General features: G+C 37.8%; 1 protein-coding gene across 7 annotated transcripts; it reads right to left on the bottom strand.

The window, feature by feature from the left end:
• Positions 1-416: 416 nt before the first annotated feature.
• On the bottom strand, positions 417-21,613 carry HERPUD2 (HERPUD family member 2). Of its 7 annotated transcripts, none has more exons than XM_086742964.1 (9): positions 21,501-21,613; positions 20,972-21,286; positions 15,215-15,292; positions 11,896-12,009; positions 9,685-9,842; positions 3,802-3,924; positions 3,142-3,465; positions 2,053-2,167; positions 417-1,435 (listed from the first exon to the last, which is right to left on the bottom strand). In XM_086742964.1, the coding sequence occupies exons 2-9, from the start codon at positions 21,116-21,118 to the stop codon at positions 1,274-1,276; spliced, it is 1,221 nt and encodes a 406-aa protein (XP_086599090.1). In that variant the 5' UTR covers positions 21,119-21,286; positions 21,501-21,613; the 3' UTR covers positions 417-1,273. The 7 variants fall into 7 exon arrangements, with proteins under 7 accessions (XP_086599090.1, XP_086599091.1, XP_086599092.1 ...); XM_086742965.1 differs by having other exon boundaries at positions 21,457-21,566; XM_086742966.1 differs by having other exon boundaries at positions 21,469-21,537.
• Positions 21,614-22,729: the final 1,116 nt, after the last annotated feature.

Raw genomic sequence — 22,729 nt, 5'->3', positions numbered from 1 at the left:
AATTTTTTCAACTTTGAAACTACACTGCAAAGCTTCAGCACTTTGACATGAGCACGCAAACAATAAACCTTTATTTCTCACTTGTTCAGATCTATTTAAAAGCTTTGCCCTGTACCTAAAAATCAGAAAACTGGATAAGCTTTCTTTTGGTTGTAGTGTAAGAGCATCTTTGCAGACATTTTAATTTAGATAACACATAATAACTTCAGGATTAGGAAGAAAAAACAAATGAAACTTACTATGATTAAATCTAAAGAAAGCAGTGATAACCAAACTGACAGCAGCGCTGTGCTATTATCTTATGCACAGTTTTCCTTTTCACAGTTTCAATTACGCCAAGAATACGAATATCCTGCTGTTGAGATGATACCCATAATTGTGCACGCTCTGCTACAAACATACCACTTTAGTCAGTATCAGTAATGCCACCGTGATAACTTTATTCCATTCTCAAATCAATCACATCCTCATCCTTAAAGATGCACTATTTAGTTGTTTGCATCCAAATATGCATATAAACATCCAAAAGTGTTATTGTAACAGTTTTTATTAAAAAAACCTAATGTACATGTTTTTCCCCAGTACAGCTATATTTTTCTTAAAAAGTATTGTATGTATCAAACATTTAAGGTTTATCTCATCACTGTCACTTGTCTTTGAAGAGCTGTCAAACACCTCCACCTTTAATGAACTTCAGTATAGCCTCAAGAAAAAGCTTTTAGCTTTCTAAATGTATGAGAAGAGGCTTAGTATTTTGTGGCACGAAGACAACATGCTACTAACAAATAATCCTTGTGTTTACAGCACTCTTTCAGGAATGATGTAAACTTCAAATCCCAAGTAATAATTCATACCCTGCATAAAACTAACACAAGATACATTATTCAGATGAATAGATAGCATTTGGAAAGGTCTGTCAACATCCAGATTTTTAACAGCTCTTTAAAGAGGTAATGGTGCAGATTGAGTACAAGCTTTTTGCCTTAGTATAATACACATTTGAAATTAAAATAAAACATGGAAGACTAATATCTTTACATTTTGTTCTTCAGAAAAAGAAGAATCTTAAAGAAAGCATTTAGTAGTCCACTTGTGCTTAAAATAGTTAATGCATGAGAAAGCAAAAAGAAAAAACCACACATTTTTGTACACCATGATCAAAAAGATAACTTTATAAATTTTCAGAAATTGCACTGTATTTAAAACACTCTCTAGAATTTACTTCTCTTCTATGTATGGCTACTGAGGCTGCCTGACAGTTCCTTTTTCCACTTTAATTGCCAACCTGTGGAGGCCCTTCAGGGATGAGTGATGTGAAGAAGGTCGTGATAAAGGACCAAGCAGAAGCCATGAATCCAGGCTGCTGCTCTGTATTGGCATCTTCCCCTGCATCTTCTCCACTGTCTTCATCAATTCCATCATCCATAAGTCGCTCCTTTAAAAACAGAAATTGAAGCAATTCAACTGCTTCTTTTCTTGCTCTGACAAAAGATAACAAGCAGTATCTTCCTATATAGAATCACAGAATGGTTTTGGTTAGAAGGGACCTTCAAAGGTCATCCAGTCCAACCCCCCTGGAAAGACCAGGGACATCTCCAACCAGATCAGATTGCTCAGAGCTGCATCCGACCTGGCCTCAAACATTTCCAGGGATGGGGCATCCACCACCTCTCTGGGCAACCTGTTCCAGTGTTCTACAACCCTCAGTGTAAAAAAATTTTTCCAAATATCTAATCTAAATCTACCTCCCTCTATTTTGAAACCATTACCCGTCATCCTATTACAAACACAAACATTAAGTAACTTCTCTCAGAACAACCTCCTGAAGAGTAACTAGCATGGAGAAAGTCTGTGATTGGATTAGAATCAATAATTTTCAGACCGCAAAAAAACCCAGAATTTAAGCAGCAGGCACAACATCGAAGACAATGCTGAAAGCTTTTTGGTTAAACCAACTACTTTTCATAAAAGTTGACTTTCTGTCCAGGCATTACAGCTTACTTTACAATATAAGACACGGAAGTCTCAAAAGGCATGGCTGCTCTTACTCACCATCTCTTCAAGATCAGGATTATTTGGAGGTTGTCCATCACGGTTCACTTCCACATTATTGGCTGCCTGTTGCTGGCCTCCCTCTTGCCTAAAGGGGAACCATCCAGCTTGGTGTCTATGTAAAAAAATGGAACAGTTGAAAACCTCTCTTTTGAAAGGAATAAAAAGACTCTTCTGCTACAGCTAACTACTGCAGTAAATTCTTCAAGTACTTTCAAATGAATGAAGCTGCATGTATTTTTCTGCAAGTCTTACTTCTACATTCAACAGCTGGGGTCTTGCTAAGATCTATTCTTTAAGTTTCAGAAGTGCTGTTCAGAACTCTCTGCTCCAGAAGATTAATAATTTAGCAAGATTAGATGATTAAATATGTAGAATACTTTTTCTGGGCCTCTTCCCCATTTTTAAGTATTTAAGTTAGATTAATTTTCAAAGGCAGTCTTAATTTTCATAGTTTGAAGTTGACTTTTTGTGGAAAAAAAAAAATTAAATTTCAGCTAAGGTTTGAACCATGTTACGTTTGTAAACTAAGTAAGTCTCTCCTATGTTTTCTAATGTGTACATTCTGATTTAAACTATCATATCTGCATGAGAAACAAAAGAGTCCTTGTGAGGACTGACACTACAGTGTAAGGAAATTCTCAGTCCAAAATATCAAGCCAAAATATCAGTCCAAATATCAAGCATTACTGCTATTTTCCACATCTGTTTACATCCCTAAGGTATTTTCAGATATAAAGGGAAGTGATGACAACAGTACTGATATTTCTTAATAAAATCGAGAGTGCTTAGGTCTTTATGATGCATTGTAAAAAAATTTTTAAGTCCTTGTAATTCTACCAGAATTTCAGAGCACTATTTCAAGTATAAGTAGTATGCAACTTACTGTAAAAATGTTTTGAGAATTACTTATTTTTTCATATCTGCTTCTCTGCTTCTTTGAAATACATTTTTTTTTTAACATCACACTATAAAGGAGCAGTGCCTAAACTTTTGTATTTGGATAATTTTTCACAGTTTAAAGGGATTATACACTAGGACCATACTCCACGTATCAGATCTGCAGTTGTACTCAACTGTTGTACTCACAAATAAACCAGCAGCATGGCTCCCATTACCATGATAAATCGACTGAAGGAAGAATAGAAGTATACAATGCTTAGAAGAATTGCTGCTCTAGAGAATGTGTACATCCAGTCCAGCCAGTCCCGGTTGAAGTCCTCCTCATTCATGACTGGGCCACCCTGTGCATTCATCTGAATATTTGGGTTTACAGGTCTGTTCTCCTGGACGGCTACGTTTGGCGCTGCTGCGGGCTCATTTGCAGGAGCACGTTCCGAATTTACCGCCTGGGCAACTGCAGATCTCACTGGCTCAGTGCTGGAAGTCACCTGGGCTGAAACAGCAGCTTGGCTAAAAATGTAAACATAAAATTAGTTTGTCAAAAAACATGCACCAAAATTTCTAAACCTATTCTTGTCCTCTTTTCTACACTAATAAAAACGAAGTTTCAGATATAATAAATAACAGAACAAACTGTACTTCCCCTTAAATCTTTACTTATTAATACATTCAATTTAATTCCAATCCAAAACTGGATTTTACAATTTGCTGGACAGAACTCAGTGTAAAACAGCACTGCCAGACAAAATAAACACAGACACTTTGATCCTGCAAACAGCATTTACATTTTTAATACCTTCCTTTCATTAGTGTAACTCAGTACTACCTAAGATAGTGTAGACTTACTATTGCATGTAGTACTGACGCACATACATATGTTGCCACCAGATCATCTGTAAGGGACTGAATGCAGGATACATAGAAAATCCAGCAGGAACAGCTTGGCCTGGAAATTGGTTGCCTATGTTGCTATAAAAAGATTTAAAGAAAAATATTCAGTTCTAAAGTGCCACATTTATGAAATGCACTAATATTAAAAACAACTAAAGTAGCCTTCTTCTTCTTATTTGTCCTTCTACAATAATGCACTGAAGTAACACTGAAATAACATGTAGAGAGATCATCTCACTCATTCCAAAAAAGCTCTATATTTTCATATAAGAATAAGCAAAGCTATTTCTACAGAAAGAGGATTTATGTTTTTGTACTTAGATGTCTGTCACTAGCTGCATCTCTGGGACAAAACCATATTGAAAACTTTTCAAAATTGTGTATGTAACTGCAGAAATTCTTTCAAAAGATTCCTTTTAAGTCCAAAGGTCACCCTTAAAGGCACTGCAAGAGCTGTCAGTGGAAAACTTACTGGCTTCTATAACTTTCTTTTGGAAGCAATACCTGAAATGCCACTGTGATCAAAGACACAAAGAAATAAACAGGAGCAAAGACACCAAACTAATCTTTCAGATACAGCTTCTGAAGATCACAACTAAGAATACTAAATTATTTACACTCCCCCCACTCAACATTTTGAGCATAAGCGATTCTCATCCCTACAGGCTTTTAACTCCAGCTCACATGCAAGAGATATAAAGCTCCTATACACAAGTCTTAGTTTTGGTTTTGTCTGCTTTTAAACTTCTTAGCCTCTCTTACCTCCTAGAGCATATAGCATGTTTTGGCAAGATTTCCAACTCTTTCCCCAAATATTTTGATGTAGTGAGCTGCAGTAAAACGTAGTAAACCAGGACATCTTTCAGGACAGCATGAGAGTATAAAGCATGAAGAAAAGTTTATTCAGACTGCAGGCAGCAAAAGCTGAGACTGCTGTAGTTGTACTGCAATCTACACTTGTTCCCTAAGTAAGGCACTCCCTGCAAAGATATCACCAAGAGATTTCATTAGTCTACCAGGCACTCAGATAGACAAGACATGCCCAGAAAGAAAGATGGGAGGAAGACATTAAAATATCTTTTTTTTTTTTTTTTTTTCACTTTTACACATGAATAAGTATTTCACCGCAATTCTGGACAAGAGCCTGCCACACAACTCCATGACCTCTGCGAAAACTGCTATGTTTGTATTTAGTTATAACCTGTTTTGACAATAGTTTGGTTTGGTTTGTTTTGGGGTGGGTTTTTTTTTGGGGGGGGGGGGGGAGGGAAGAAAGCAAAAGCTACTTTCCTGATACCACATACAAACTGAGATAATCATAGGCAATACTCTGGGTTATTTCAAAGAAATTGCAAGGGTGAACTGGTAGCCCTGCTGATGCTACTTATTTATGCAAAATTAACATGCTGGAACAGCAAAGCTGTCAAGCTGCTACTGAAAAACATCAATCATGCTTTTCTCTTTATGGCTGCCAGCTTTAAGATGTGGTTTTCTATCCCCCTGAACTAGCAAACACTTTGAGAAATACGACTCCTCCAAAATTCATAAAATACTGACCCTCAGAAATCTAAAGATGATTCAAACATTCTACATGGGTGTCATTAAGTACTATGTTGTGACAAATCACTGAGCAATGTTTCAGCTTCAAGCAGGTAGAATATCACATGGTGATGTGAACAGGCAGGACCACTCACTGTTCAACCACACCTACGTCTCCAGCTCAGTCACCTAAGCAGTGCTACCCAACTTGCGTGAGTGAGCTCTGCAGGAATTTACCAAATCTTTTTCTCATCTGTTAACAGATTTTAGGGTGGTTCTTCTTTAAAGCTGTCAAGCTGAGCTCAACAAAAGTTGAGAGGCCTTAGGCTAACAGCTCTCCCTCAGATATGTCCTTTAGATATACTACAGGATTTGAACCTCTGCTTTCTTCCAAACTCTTTCAAAAGTTGCTTTCTTGATGTCTTAAAATAACAGTAGATTAAGAAACCGGTCAACCAAGACGAACCACAGAAGATTTCAGTTATGTGATGTTCTTTCCCATTCAGATACTTTTATAAGTTTTTTTTCCCCATCAGCTTTTCTAGGAAATGGGACTTTCTGAGAACTAAGACTTAACTTTTCAAGATCTGACTCCATTAATGAGAAAAAGTAGACATCAATATTCAAGAACTGGCTTCTGCCTCAGAATGTCAACTAGCTCAGCAATATTTTATCTGCTCATCAAAAAACAGAATGAGGCAGATGTTGTCAATTATGCAGTATTACAGCTGCCAGGATATTAAGTTAGGTTTTGAAATTCAGGAGGAACTCTAAAGACAGTGTAACGTATTTCACTTAGAACAACTGCTCCAAAGGAAAAGGCTCTTCTCTGTAAAGCCAGCTTGCTGTTATAAGAAAAAGGAAAGTAGCATGTGCTTTCTCTTCATTTTTTTCCAAAAGGAGGAGAAAGGCAGGAAGCAGACTATTTCAAAAGAATGGTAGCAACAGCACAAGAGCAGAGAAGCAAATTGGATAGGCATACACATATCGAGATTGGAGAACAATGCAAACTAGACAGTAGAAGAACAGTTAGGTAACTCAGAAAACAGTTTTTAAGGTTCAAATAATAGAGGTAGCTTCAGAATATTCTGAAAAGAAAGAGGCATGCTGCTCCTTAAATGGCTAGATAGTTCACAATTACTTCTTCTGGCCTATGGAAGAAACCTAAAATGAGCTAACTGGGATTCAATTTGAGGGTAAGGTCAGACTAGTTAGCTAGTGTCATCATGAAGATGCTGCTCACCACTGATGGAAAAGTAATACTTTTCATTTAGACTTTAAAAGTTCAATCTGTCATCTGCATGACTGACAGTAACTGCAGTTGTTTAATGACCTTGACTCACAAAGACATCTCATTTAGTTTTAGTCTCAAATGAGCCTGGGATATCAACTTGAAGAGGTATTTCAATATCCGCTACCTTAAAAAAAAAAATATACATACACAGCAAGCAAAGGCTACTGATGAAGCAAGGTATTTATGTCCTAGAACATGCTGTATGCTGTCAGTATGTCATTTTGTTGTTCACTTTCAAACATGACTATGTACACAATATGAAAACATTTCATCAGATGGGCTGCCCACACTTCACATATAATCTCATTGCCTTGATGTTTCCTGTCCTGCTTCCAAATACTCTCCAATCTGAGATGCAAGCCATTTCAGGACTGAGCCCATCTGTTCTCTTTGTACCTGCCTAGCACAGCGGGGTCCTGACTCACCACTAAGTCCATAGGAGCAGACAATGCTGTGCTTGCTCTCCACAGTGTAAGACTGACTTGGTAGATATACAAACTACTTGCCCAGTCCCACTTCAAGTCTAGAATTTTAGAAAACAGAATTTACAAAAGCTCAAAAGCAACAGAGAATTTTAAATTGCTTTCTCTGAAATATTTTAACAATCTGAGTTAGCTGTTTTCACAAAGGTTATTCAACTCACACACTGAAGCTTTGTGCCAGGAACTGAAAAACCATCAAAACCATAATTTAATCACCTAACATTCACGTTACTTACAAATTACTTTACTAATGAAAGCGTTGCACAATGCTCAAGAAAACTGACCTTCACTTATATTTTCAAACATATGGAGACCTTTCCCCATTAGTAGAGCCTATAGTTCATCATGCAGCTAGAATAAGTGTTTCGTCACGAAAGAGTAAGACAAATCCACAAGGTAACGCTAATTTCAGCTACGAATCTTCATTGTACCTAACAAGTCTCAGTCTATGTACAAGTTACCTTAAAGCTAGATTTCATTGCCACAAATTATGTTTAAGAGAGCAGCTAAAAAACAGAAAGCATATCTTATTACCAGAATACAAGTAGCGGTGCCCTCAAGCAAAAACAGTTGCATCTGAGAAGACTACCGAAAGCATTAGAAAGAGTTTTTTAAGATAACAAACTACAGCAGGCACTGGCACAGACTATTTGGAGGGGAGCACAGCCAGTGCCCAGTAGCCTGCAGCAAAGATCTACCTTAAGTTCTAATAGTGTTCCATTAAATTACTTTTACAAAAAAGGCCTAAGGTTATTTAGGGTTCATTTATTTTGACATTTCTTTTCAGGTGAGGACTGCATTTTTGAAGCAAATCTCCAGTCACCTCCTCTTACTACAGTTTTGTTTCACCACAGAATGCTCTTGGATCACCATCTGCATTCCTTTTGGATTACACCAAATTGAAACATGTGATTTAGATGCATTGCTAATGCTCTTTAGCCACAAACAGGCACCTATTCAAGGTGACCAAAACAGACATAGTCCAAATGAGACAGAAAACACTAAAATACGTGCACTGTGAATGTCAGGTTCTCAGCACCTCTTTCAGTCTACATATCCACTCCTCTCAATTCACATTAATGCTAACTCAGACACAGACTTCGTATTTTTACGTTATTCTTTTTTTTTCAAACACAGTTATGTCTTTCAAACAGAGGCTTCCCAGTATTTTAATTATTTCAGCTAAAAGACTGAACAATGGTCCTGTTGCCTTTTTGAAGTCCATAGGCTAGAGTTCACCACGCATACCGACGAAAAACTCATTCTCAGGGTATGCTTACGTGAAAAGCTAATTAGAAAAACATTAAAGGTTCTTACAGATTAGTAGTTTACACAACACAAAAAATTGCTTCCAGAATTAATTTATGTTACACCAAAGAACAGTCTTGACACTCAACCTAGTGTCATCTAGCTTTGTCAGAAAGGCAAATATAACCACTTCCCTGGAGACGCATGTGGTCAGAATAACATAAATGCTCCACTCACTACAAAGGCAATTTCTTCCCAGTAGACAGTGCATTTCAGATAAATAATAAAAAGGACTTGAAGGTATTCAAGATGAAAACTAGTAAAACTAGTAAAGTCTAGGTTAACTAACAAAAGAGTAAGTAAATTGAACTGAAACTAAGTGAACTTTCAACAGTTCTTGACATCAGTTTTCTTTCCAGTGACAGAAACAACTGTTACTGTTAGCAGGTTCACAGGGCTTTTTTGTTTCAACATGCTCCACAGAAAATCTCTACAATCTATACAGTATCAGGAGAACACCTTGTCAGAAAGAAATCTTTAAAGCGTTCCCCGAGGAAATGACAGCTATCATCTCAGAATGCAGTACCCTCCTGTTGAAAAACTTCCTTCCAAATGGAAAACAAGTGGTAGCAAAGCTCACGTGGGTTAAAAATTCCTAAAGCTGATTTTAAGTGGAAAAAAACAAAAACAAAAAACCCAAACCACAGAATCTTGAAAGTTATGTAATAACAGATCTGATCTAGAAGTGAACACTGGTTGTCACATGTGAAAAATGTAGATACACAAGCACTTACTCAAAACACCCGCGTATCATTTTCACAGTTGTAATGCAGAACACGCTGTGGAACTCTTCCAGGTGTGGAAGAGTTACATCTCTTATGCGTCAAAAACTAAGAACCATCATATTCTGATAAAAATTTAGTGTTGATGATTACAATAAAGGATTAGAAAAAGCAATTAGAACAAATCATTTTAACAGTTACATTACTAACTACATCCACTAGATAAATACAACAGTTGCACTTATCAACAGAAAATTGCAGGCAGAAAGCATGAAGAAAAAAACAAAAAACAGCCTGAAGGGGAGCACCAAGAACACATACTCTGACTAACTCCTGGCTAAAAACTTCAATGCTCATATTAAAATGTTTTTTAAGTGTGACTTATGTTTCCAGATAAACTAGCCAAATCATTTTGCAGACTGTGAAAGAAATGTAATCATAACTGAACATTTGAGAGCATGAAAGAGCTGAGGATTGCTTCAATCTCACTTACCCTTGCATCAAATAAGGGAACTGGTGGCTTGGTATGGGATTGCTTTGTGCTTGTGGAAGATTACGATGCCTCACTCCATCTGCACTAGTGTTCAAAGATGTAGATGAAACTTCCTGGTTTGTAAGTGAGGCAGCAGTTGATCCAGAATGGTCCAAATTCTTAAAAATAAATAAAATTGAGGTTGGGGATCTTTTTGCCACAGTTACAAGAGTTACTACAATGTCTTAAAAAACTATTTGGTTTAATGTTTTGTCATAAGTTTCATTGAGAATATAAGCACCAGGACAGTCTTCTGGGGTTTTACTGGTTCTGGCAAGCCTTTAGTAAAAACAGAAAATCAAAACTGCACCCAGGTGCACACACAAAAAAGTGAAATTTTCAGAAAGACTTAACACTTGACAGGTCCCATGGAAAACCACAAGTCACTGGGAATCAAAGTTTCAAAGCTGACTCAAACTAAAGCTTAATCCAAAGAGTATTTATCAGCAACAAAAATCCTAATGGCTACTGTTAACAAAAGTAACTACAATCTCAGGATACGACTTTATATTCAGAGATCACAGCATGCCTGCATTGGCTTAAAATATCATTCCTCTGTTCTTGTCTTCAGTTTCCCCTTCTACTCATCACCCTCTTCACTGTGCCAGCTGCCCAATCCAAACTGCTGTGCTCACTGCTAGGAGAGAGCAGGGGGTGGGAATAGGGGAGTAGCTATGAATTAATTGAGCTCCCAGAAACACACCTAAAACTAGTATGTCAGATCTTCAGTGCTTTCCAAGATCAATACTCAACCCTGAAAGCAGGATAACAGCTGGCTCTCCTAGATTATTTGTCACCATAACAAGACTGCAATTTGGCTACTGAGATGCATTATTTTAGTTTTATTAAATCCCCAAATTCTGTTGCTAAGCATTACTGTAATGTTTACTCAGTAGAAAATCCTCTTCAACTTTGACAACTCAGGAAGTGAGGAGCTGCAATTACTTAAGACATCCATATCACATTTGCCCTACAAAGGAAAACAAGAAAAATTTACCACTAGATAGTGTGGGGGAAATAAAAACAAAAACTAAATGGAAGAACAAAGGCTATTCAAACTTTGGGTTTAGGTTGTTTCCTTCAAAGTATTATGAACACTGTGCACACTGACTGCTTTAAAAGCAGTCATTAATCAGTCATTTCAGTAACTGATCTACGTGGCAATGAAACAATCACAAAGCAGGCCCCGTGTGCCACTTGCAAGCACAGTTACAAATACAGTCTTTGAAAAGATGATGCAACCACTGTCCACTCTCTACTATTGCTTAAACTGCTCGTTCTTACGGTCACATAGCAGTCAGAAACAGCACCCTATCCACAGAGGAATGAAGACTTATTACTGGAAGGGTATTACCCATATGCTGATAATCAACACACCACAGATCAGAAGTACCTACAAAGGTATTGTATATATTCCTTTCTGACTAGCCTTTAAGGGTCGCTTAGTGATACTGTCAGCTCTGGAAAAACCCAAGAGAATTACAGTGATGATGACCAAGTCACCAACAGAAACATTAACTATCCTGTCAAAACAGAGTATAACCAAAGAACATCAGCGCTTTTGGTGGGTGTGAAGAGGGGAAGACTCAAGACACCCTAAATAAAAGTGTTTTGTGAACAGCTTAACTAATGAAACAGGAACACTTTCTACTTCTCACTGTCTTACAGACATCACAACTACCTTGAAGCTACTACATAAACACCGGTCAATTCCTGCCAAGCAGAATGAACGGTGGCCAAGGTCCACCTGTCTATGTCACAACAAAGGCACTAATTCAACTGCACTCTCTTCAGTAGTATGAATTTTCACAAAATAAATCAGAAATTTAAAAAAAAAAATTAATACACTGCTCAATTTCTGCCAAAGATACGGGGATATGAAGAGAAAGGAAAATGTAGTTTTTGATAAAGTGTTAAAACTAAAGAATAGCTTTGAAAAAACAGTGCTTTATCATCTAATAAACATTATTGTGTCACAGTTTGAAAAAAGATCTTTGTTTAAATGAAGTGACATGCTTAAATAATCAAGTCTAATTGTACAAATTCATATGGCATGCTCTAATTTCACCACAATTTTACAGTCAAATTTTAAAAATTAAAAGATAAATTCCTGGAAAGCTTCCTCAGTGTAGAAGAAATTCCATGTCCTGTGCACAAAAAAAAAAAACTCACTGAGCTACTGCTGGAGGTTGAAGCTCCGTGACCTTCTCTACTGGTGCTGGGTTTTGGAGAACTTGGGGGTGTCCGGGAAGTACATACCAGATGAACCATATGATATTCATCTTGCTAAAAGTTAAAGAAATTGAAGAGCTAAAAAAACAATATTTGAGAAATTTACAAGCAAAAAATGTCTTAAAATCCACTTTCAAAGTTGCATTTGCAATCAGTAAAGAAACATTTACAAAATGGAGATATCATAAAGCAAAACTTGATCCTAGGACAAGTCTACTGTTTCACAACTAATGTTTTCTTAGCAGCTGTCCACAATGACATACTGAACATTCACTTACCCCGGGTTTTCCCTGGAACTGCCATACAGAAGAACCAATGGAAACCACACAGAGAAACATGAGGAAGTATATTAAAGCTTTATCTTGTCTTTTGGAAAACTTTCAAACTCTTTAGAGGGCTCAGTTTCCCCCAGAGTTAAGAATGCTTACATTTGCACTGAGGTATAATGAAGAGCATTATTCAACAAACACATCAGTGTAGGCGCTGGAATTCTGCAAGCAGACCAAGAAAAATGTACCAGCCATCCCCTTTACCTCACTGCACTCTATGCTTGGCTCAAGTGTAATCTGCAGACATCCAACTGAAGAGCCCCTGCAGATATTCCACATTCAGGGAACGCTATTTGAAGTGCTAGATGGGACTCGAGTATTCCTAAATATCTGAAAGTGAGGAAGTGAATGAGTGGTACCACTTGAAGCTATGTCAGCATGCAAGTAATCAGCACACACCAACTCTTCATGAATATGCTTTCCCTCACAACATGCATGCCACAACTTCAATCTGAAACTATTTTACTGTACCAAATGAAAATACTCCATTATATCAGCATGCCTGAAGCTTATAAGGCCATAGAAACAACAACAGCTATGACTGTATTTAAATTGCACACTACAGCTTCCTCAGTAATCAAATTTTAAACAAGAAAAGCAACCAAAAAAAAAAAAATCTATCCTCTTCTGAAATCAGTGTGGCATACTCAAGCTGCAGCTTTTAATGAGATTATATTTAGAAATACCAGGCTTGGAAGTTGTGGCTTGGTCTTTTTTTTTTTTTTTTAACTGTTAAAAAAATGTTAACACACACGCTTACTCATTTTTAACCTTTAGGAATAAAGAAAACTGGATAACTGCTTTTATACATCACTGTGTATTACTGCTAGCATAGCCTACCCGTTTCTACACTTATTTAAACTCGTCTGTATGTATCAGTTTCTAGCCCCAAGCACAGCCTCATTATTACATCATGGGTCCTTTCTTACTAGTTGGTGATGGTAAGCAATGATCAGAGAGCACTGAACACAGGCGATAAGCATTCTAACCACATCAAAAGCCTTTAACCTAACCAGTCATCTTCTTTCTAGGCAAGAACTTATGCCACATGGAGAGGCAGAGGAAGCTAGACATACTACTCCTAAGCTTTACGGTGTAGAGCTTTATTCAGTGTGACAGTTTATTGTCATAGATTTCTATTTATACCTAACATGTTGAACATCAACATGCTTGAAAAGTGGCACAACTTACAGCCTCAAGGTATTTTATATCAGCAAAATGACACTGCTCAGTATCAAAAAGCAAGTATCACAAAGCTGATTTGAGAGATTTAGTAAGTCCTCAGGTACCAGGAACTTACAGCTATTCAAGCAGGAAGAATACGGCAGAGAATGAGACAGAATCTAAGAGCAGTCACACCTTTTTTTCCCAAAAGCTCTCAAAAGCCTGAGCACAAAAAACTTCTCTTCAAACACAAATTAACTTTGTTCTTAAGACTGATGAGTATGTTTTTAGATTCACTAAATTTCTCTAACTTAACCCAAGGCCTATAGCTACTAAAATGCCTTTAAAGTCAAATACAGCCCCTGTATACTGAAGGAAGACATTAGTTAAGCAAAGTTTCTCCTCTAGTACATAAGTAAGGTCTGAAATTGTGTTTCCTAAAACTAGTCTGCTACAAGCAGGGCAAGTGAATTCAAGTAATTTTGTCCCTAACAAGCAAAACTAAGATTTGAGGTAAGTTTATATAGGCATTTTAATGAACTTAGCAATAGTCCAGCTCCAGCTTTCTAGTAAACATATACATAGTAAATTTCAATCATTTTCTGGTAAGCAGTTAAATTCAATTTAATAAAATCTATTTCAGAATGAATATTATAAAGTAAAAACAGTGTTAGTCTGCTCAAGATTCTTCTGCATCTGTTTCTCCACACTTAAAACGGAAGGAAGTTCAGTTGCCCACTTTCACTAAAGCATCATTCTCCTTTAGAGACTTCCCTCCATACTAAATATTAAAATGTAACCCACTCTTGCAGTCTGTACATTGATTTTTACCTTAATACATTACCATTAAAAAGTATCATTAGCAACATCCAGGTACTGTATTACAAAGCTTACCTATTTCATAGGATTAAAAACTATGTAATTGTTGAATGACCTAAAGTATTTTCCAAATACAGCTACTGATGCATTCTGATCTGTTTACAAGGAGTTTAAAGACTACCCAACATAATGCATTATGTTTTCTGTTACCATTAAAATTGAAACAAAGTTCTTAACTATCTGCCCTACATTCCATCTTATTCTACAAATTTTTAAGAACCTCAGTAACTTAATGAAGTCCCTATTGCTTGGTAGCATCAACGTAAACTATCTGGACCGATCTGAGAACCAAGCGTATGTATTTCAAGATTTCCTACATCAGATATCATGTGTATTGAAGATTTGGATTTAATGTAAATGTGGACTGGAGAATCCAAAGACAGATTAGTAAAATTGTTTTTTTCCAAGATCAACCAGCAAGAACTTTCCAACATCATCAGGAATGGCTGATAGCTGACAAACAAAACCAGGAAAACAAACAGCTTTCCTAGCAAAACCATTCAGAAATTTAGAATTCTGGTTTTGCACATAAACATATATTCGCAAATATTAATCTGCTTACACAAATGACATTTTTAATGTAAGTTCTTGGATTTAAGTATGTACAAGACATGAAATTATTCCAAAACAACAGAAATTTGTTAAACATATCACTTGTTTGGGACTTACACAGCCTACTTGCTCTCCCACCAACCAGAAACATGCCTCTATCTACAAGTATCACAATCCTACATACAAGAGATACTTGAAAATACATTTTCCTGAACATATCAACATTACATCTCTCAATACAACAATGAAAATTTGAAGCTGAACATCACAATTCTAAATTCCTATTTCCAAAAAATGGGTTTTCATCAAATACATGGTGTTGATATAAAGCTTACTTTTCTGAGAACATCTTTCAGCTGCAGATGATCAGGAAGCAGTCTGCCAGAATACACCAGTCTCTGATCCTTTGTAGACTAGGAGATGGGACAAAGAAAGGAATTTAGCTTTTTCCTGCTGTACAGATATACAGCTGGAGATAACATTTGCAGATGAGAAAACCCTTTGCAAATCCAACCACCAACAGACAGGCTTAAGAACATTTCAGAGGCTTCACAAGTCCAACTCGCAAATTAATTCTGAAAAAGAATTCTGTTATTATGCACTCTGCAAGAGTGCCATAAAAATTAACAACATTTAACCGGCAAATGCTGCCCAAGAAAACTACCAAAAAAAAAAAACTTTTAAAGATTTGTTCTTTACCCTGCTCCTATTCCCAGGCATTTGCTGAAAAATTAGATGAAAAAGTAGCCGAGGCAAAGGAAGAAAAAAAAAAAAGTTAGTAGAATGATGGAATAATAATTAAAATATGCAGAAGAAGGGCACAAATTTCAATCTTTTTCAATACGGAATTTCTATTATTATTCCCTGCCTCCATCTCCACCTCAAAAAAAGAAAGGAAAAAGAATAAATCACAAGAGGAAACAAGTAAGAAAGCATTAAAAAGTATGAAGTGGCAAAAATAATTTTTTTATTTAACTTTTTTTAAGCTTTTGGCAAGCTTTTTTGCCTGTTTTTACACTTCCACAGTTTAATATGTCTTAGTAATGCAAACAAGGATTTACTTATTATTTTTCTTGAAAACAAATGTTACACTATTCATAAGATAATAATTCTTAACTATACTACATGGAAGAGATAATGATGATTTTTTTAAAAATGGAAACTATCTTGGGAACCTATCTACAGCAAGATGTCCAGTACACTAAAGCAATAGTTAGCTTACACAGTTAAACAAAACCAACAAACAAAAATTTCCATCTCACTCTATTGAGTTTATGCTGTCAGAAAGAATTTTAAATAGTCTTAATACTAGTGGGTCTCTAACATGCTGTAACTATGTCAATAAATAGCTTTTTTTTTAAAAGCTCCTACATGTCCACCCATATTGAAAGGATTTTAAAGAGAATCCAACTGTTACATCAGTTCAGTATAACTACTGCTTGAATCCTAAATTAATACAATAGCAGTTATCATTTGAAAGAGAACACTAACATAAACAAAAGCTAAATGAAGAAATCTAGCCTAACATCAGTGCAACAGACACGCATTATCAGCATGAAATATCCGAAGAATTTCCCCATCATGCAAACAGCTAATCTTACACATCTCTCCTCTTTCTCTCACAGCCTTCTGTTCCCCACTCTGCAGTCTCATTCATGCTGAGACACAAATACCCGAGATCCAGATCTCTATGATTAGAAAAAGCTTTCACAGAAGTTTTGAGGGTTTTTTTTTCTTGCAGTAGCCTTTTACAGATTCCAAATAATCTAGCAGAACACAGAAAAGTTGCAGAACTTGTTTTTTCCCCTGAAAAAAAAATCTGGTCATATCACCAGAAAAAAAAAAGTCATAGATACTGTAAGCAAGTAATTATAAGAAGTACACATTAAATCTAAGAAGTTTTTGCTTTAACTTTTTTCCCCAAAATTCATACTAGCTGTTCACAATTAAATATATGTCTTAAAAAAAAAAAAAATGCATAACCTTCCACATAGTACAGAACTGTTTATCACTTCTACTGAAGAATCATTTTCTATATTCTTCTGCATTTTTCTGTATTTTTAATTAGTGACATAATACACTATTTTTGTAAGTCTCAACACAGGAAACTAGTTATTTGGAGCTCCAATGGATAAAACACTGCAATGAATTCAATATCAATGCTGCACTATTTCTAACAACAACAAAAGCATGCCTGTCTCTCTTGTCAGACTTAGTTCACCTATACCATTCTGGTTGCTCCTTTCAAGCAGGAACAGGCTGCTAGCAGAATACAAGCTTACTTGCATTCTGTATCCCGGAAAAGCCTTCTTAAAAAAACTGCAGCATGCATCAACATTACAGAAAACTTTGATTTCTTGTAGATTAAAAACTTGTTGCTTTACAATGACCAAGGGAGCCAGAAGAAAAGTGTCAGAAACCTTGTTTCTGGGTTCTGAGATAGATTATTTGGAGATTAATTAGAAGAGCTAAGCAGTTCAAACAAAACAAGCAAAACACAACAACAAAAACCCCCTAGACCCCAAATCTTTGTACCATCATCCAACATGGCAATGGAGTGCTGTTTTGCCTGTCCCACTCATAATACAGCTTTCTCCATGGTCAAATTCAGATTATTCCCTTTGGTACCTTATGTATGAACCTTCCCTCAACCCTGTCTAATTAAGTACCTTCTCAAACATGACACAAGTAGTACTTTTTTTTTTAGTATTAATACTTTACAGAGAAAAAACTGCTAGATTAAAATGACCCCTCAAAGCTGATTACTACATAGCCCTCAGTAATATGTTTCAGCTCCCACAAAATAAAAGGTTACACACGTGTTCAATATTGTTAATCATATTAAGCTAGGGACATTAATGGGGGAAAATGAGGTCTTAAATCCCATACTCCTCCCTACATAACTTAAATACCTAACTGTGCACTACAGGATTATCACTTGCAATTCTCAGGGTGAAAGCCATCCTGGAATTCTGAAACGCAGGCTTTTTTTAAATGCAGAGAGAAGAGGTGATAAATGTGAAAACACAGTAATTCACATACATGCCAAAGTAAATGGAAAAGGCATTCAACTTATCCTCTGCCAGAGGACATTCACTACCACATCTCCTGCTTTAAAGGACAGCATTCTCACTGCTAGCTCAAACACTGAGCTGTAATGGAAAAAGACTTTATAAAAAAAAAATACATAATTAGAGTGGCCCCACTTTCAGAAGTGAGCACACAGCATTAGATAAAATTACTCTAGAACGTAAAGTTTAGAGTGAGGTGGAAGCCCATTTTCAGATCATAATGTAAAAGGTATGTATTTAAAACTAAGAATTCATCAGCTACTGTTTTTTTTTCTTCCATTTTTCAAGCAAGACTCCTGCAATGCTTAGTCCAAGTTAGTTATGTCCAGCACATTACCAACATGACCAAACCTAAGCTAATGCAGCAATCTCCTTTAGAAACATAGACAATCTCTGAACTATCCTATTTCAGCTACAAGACATCCATTATTTTGGCTACTCAACCTCTCTCCCATTCTTCCACAGGCAATAAAAATCCAAATAAACATGTCTGGTTAGAACTGTGGGCAAAGTATATGCTAGATGACAGGTACTCTGGAAGTGAGAAACAACAGTTTTAAATTAATGTTTATGGGTGCGATTGATGCAGCAGTCAATGCACTGAATGTAAGATCTGCCAGGCTGAGATATACAGGTTGATCTTCCAAGTTTTCTTTTCTTAAATAAACATTTCATCTCGGGGCACTATAACTGTAGTACTCTAGCTATCAAAAAAATGGGTCTAGTCACAGATAAAAAAAAAAAAAATTGCTAAATGTGAACCTTAGTATAGACAACTACACACTAATAACAACTAAACCAATTTAAATACTTGCAGTTTGTAAATACTTAGCTAAGTCATTTACACAAACTGAAAAAAAAAAATTAAAAAAAAAAACAAAAAACACAGACACCACTGTCTCATGGCCTAACTTCTTATTAGCCTATTTTAACCATCTAATTTCCTGATGATATACTCTTAACAAATTGTAAACTTAATGGCAGTATTTATAGTTACCAACAGCTTACTAACTAATTGACAAAAGCGTATAGGAGAATGAGGTACAAGTCACATGTGAAAACCTGAAAGGCTAAGCATAACAGTGATAGCAACTGATTTCTATTTTACATCCTTAACTTAAAGAACACCGCAATACCTGGGCAGAGCATGTGTGTTCTGATGCACTCTCACACTCTTAAAATAGCATTGTAATAGAAGTTATTTCCAGGACCTATCACATTCAGGGAATGTGGACATTTGATCAACAAGCTTTTGACGCTGATCTGCTTCAAAAGAAAAAGAAAAAAAAAAAAAAGAAGAAAGGGGGAGGGGAGAAGCTCCTAAAAGCAGAAGATTTGAACAAACTTGAAAAAGCAGTAACACTCAACTTCAAAAAAATATCAAGCCAAAACCAGACTTTTCAATTTTACTATACATTGGTGTTTAACAGGACATCTCCCTTCTCCTTTCCCATATTATTATTTTAATTTGAAAGGTTCTATGAAATAAAAATACTGTGTTCAGTTACAAGTTTAAGTGCAAGTACAGTAAACGCAAATTAAATGGGAATTACTGCGATAATTTTCACTAAAAAAAAAAAACCTCCCCATTCTTTAACACAGAACAATTTTGGTGATTCTGAATTAGTCATTTAATAAGGAGAGGCATGCTGAAGAATCAATTTTCAACAAAAGAAAGACGCTCCAGGAAACTAAAATTTAATATGCTACTCCTAGTTAAAACCTATAGTGCAACATAAAAATCTCTTTTTCATTAAGGATTCTTCCTAGAAGTCCAATTTAGCAAGATCACAGGATGAGTCAGAAAACCAATGTTTAAAAGTACGTCACAGGAGGAGATTCTAGTGAGGAGGACAAAGCAGCAAACAGCTGAAGTTATGCATTTGTTTCTTTTACAGCAGATAGGCTCTCCCAGTAGAGAATTACTCATAGCAACAACTAAATCCACAAACTGTCAAATACTGCTTAACAGATCTCAATGTACCGGTGACACAGCCTAAGTTGTTGACTGCTTTTCTTCTACCTTCTCCAAAAGACAGAAACTCTCTTTGAGGCACAAAGCCACTATTTTGCCTTTTTCATCTCTCCAAAAAAAGAAATCCACAATGCCAATAATTCTTCTACTGAACTGGATGAATACTAATCATTCATAACACAAATGCAACCTGTCTGACGTTTTTCTACAGCAAGGCCTAGGCCCCATACGCTGCAGCAATGTGGATGCAATGTCGCTCCCTCGATACAGTTTTCTGTAACAAGTTTTCAAATATACCATTCCATATGACTGACATTCTAAACCGGTATAGTATTACCTTTCTTTGATTATTTGTATGGCTTTGCATAGCCTCTTTTTAATCGCCAAATTTAGAACTTACAACAATTTAAAAATAAATAATATTTTCCTCAATGAACAAAAAAAAAAACTTTTATACTAAGTTTTGAAATACAGTCACAATTGTCATACAAATTTGTAGAACATCAGAGAGCAGAGTTTTCAGCACAACCTCAAAAAATGGCTTTTCAAAGAGAAAAAAATGGAAATAATTCTGGGGGTTGTTCAATTGCATGTTTCAAAAAGTATTATGAATAAACATCTATCTGCTCTCACACCTCAGTGAATTCACTCAATTGTAGTAACTTTAGCTATACCTTTTAAGTACTGTAATTACTTTAGACAGACCTCTTGCATTTACAGAAATTAGTCTTAAATTGAGTTAACTGAGATATCTAAATTCCAGTTCCTAAAAAAGTTAAATGGAGCATTAATAAGTGTCTTCAGCGATACCATCTTTCAGGATGCTACACTGTGATCTTCTTAAGGCATACAAAAGAGCAGGTATTTACACTGCCAACTTCCCTGAAAGCAGGGAGCCAGCCACTGCCTTTTCACAAATAACTCTTTGGCAGCTAGACTATTTATTTTGCAGAGCACCTACGGAAAGCCTTGACCGACTGTCCAGAAGTTACTGCAAGGCCAGTCTCACCGACAAGATGAAGAAAAAGGGCTGGCCAACAACTCACCGGCTTACTGGGGTAGACTTTAGAGAGGTGAGATTTTAGCTTGCCCACAGTCCAGTCCAGAAAGCAGTTAATGGTCTGGTCGGTGTATTTCTGGTTGGGGGCCTTGATGATGAGGGTCACCGGGTGATCCACAACGCTTTGGTCCATGCTGCTCACAGGGGTTGGCACCTCTCCTCTCCCCGGGGAGACGAAGCCCCTCGAACCTTTGGGCGCTCCAGGGAAGAGGGGGTGTTCAGCGTCCGGGGGAGAACTTCCTGGGGGGGCCCATCCCCGCGCTGGCGCGCACACCGCGGGCAGGGCGGTGTCGGCCGAGGTCTGCCCGTCGAGCGGGGGAAGCAAACAGAGAGAGGGGCGGCTTAGCGCGTCACAGGCACGGCACTCTACCTTCCCCCCTCCGGTAACCACGGCGACGGGGGCTTGCGCGGAGCCTCAACCACCCCCCCCCCCCCCACATCTCCTCGCAGCCCGGACATCCCCCCACTTACGCCCGCACCCACACAGAAAGAAAGGAAACGGGACAGCCCGGTACCCGAAATGCGCCCGCCCGGGCTGGGCCCCTCCACCCGCGGCACCGCCTCGACCTCCGGCCCGCTGTCGTTTGCGTAAAATGGAGACCGGAAACGCGGCGGCGTCCGTCCTTCCTTCGCGGTTCTCCGTCCGCGCCCGCTAGGGGGTGCCCGCCGGCCGGCCGGGCGGGGCGCAAGAGCGCACGCGCGCTCAACTCGGCCTCCCGGCGGGCGGGGGGGGGGGGGGGGGGGGAGGGAGGGTGTGTGACGCAATCGGGGCTGTTGGTGGGTGGGAGGGGGTGGTCGTGCGGGTGGGGCGGCCAGCGCTCTGCCTAGGGCGCGGTGAGGAAAAGGAGGGAAAAATTGTGTCGGCAGGACAGGGCTCGGGCCTCTGGAAATGTTGGTTTTTTGGTTTTTTTTTTGCAGCGGGGTGGCGTGTGGGGGAAACTGAAGAGCGCAGGGAGGGAACTGGGGGAAGCGCAGGTCCGCGGTCTCGCCAGGCTTGCAGCCGTTAGACAGAGGCCTGTGGTACAGGAGGTGGGGTGTCCGCCACCCTCCTGTGTCATGTTGGTTCACAAGAAAGCCTCGGCTGACGACTTTAAATACTTCTTAGTAACAGAGTTAAAACTTTTGTCACTACGTGTGTCTCGCTTCCATCACCATTGTGTGCGAACATCTCAGTGTATTCAGCCCCAGCATCTTCATGAGGCCAGGAAATCATAGAAGTACAGAATCATAGAATGATTTGGGTTGGAAGGGACCTTCAAAGGTCATCCAGTCCAACTCCCCTGCAAGGAGCAGGGACATCTCCAACCAGATCAGGTTGCTCAGAGCCTCCTCCAACCTGGCCTTGAATGTTTCCAGGGATGGGGCATCCACCACCTCTCTGGGCAACCTATTGTAGTGTTCCACCACCTTCATTGTAAAAATTTTTTTCCTAATATCTAATTGAAATTTATCTCCCTCTATTTTAAAACTATTATCCCTAGTCCTGTCACAGGACTACTGAAGAGTTCCTCCACATCTTTCCTATAGAAAATAACTCTTTTATAACCAGATGGAGGCATAGGACGAGATTTGCCTTCTGTCACACAACACCTGTCTAAAATCATAAAACAAGTTTCTGAATTGGCAGATTAGCGTGATAAACTTACAATTTTCAGTTTTTGAGATGAAAATCCTTTAAAAGCACAACTTTCTAGTTTGACGGATAAAATAATGAATAAGGAAAAAGTTAAGTTCACGATACTTC

Source organism: Chlamydotis macqueenii, chromosome 2 (assembly GCF_036417535.1).
Source record: "Chlamydotis macqueenii isolate bChlMac1 chromosome 2, bChlMac1.mat, whole genome shotgun sequence".
In the NCBI taxonomy this organism is placed as follows: Eukaryota; Metazoa; Chordata; class Aves; order Otidiformes; family Otididae; genus Chlamydotis; species Chlamydotis macqueenii.
This window is presented reverse-complemented; position numbering and strand designations above follow the sequence as displayed.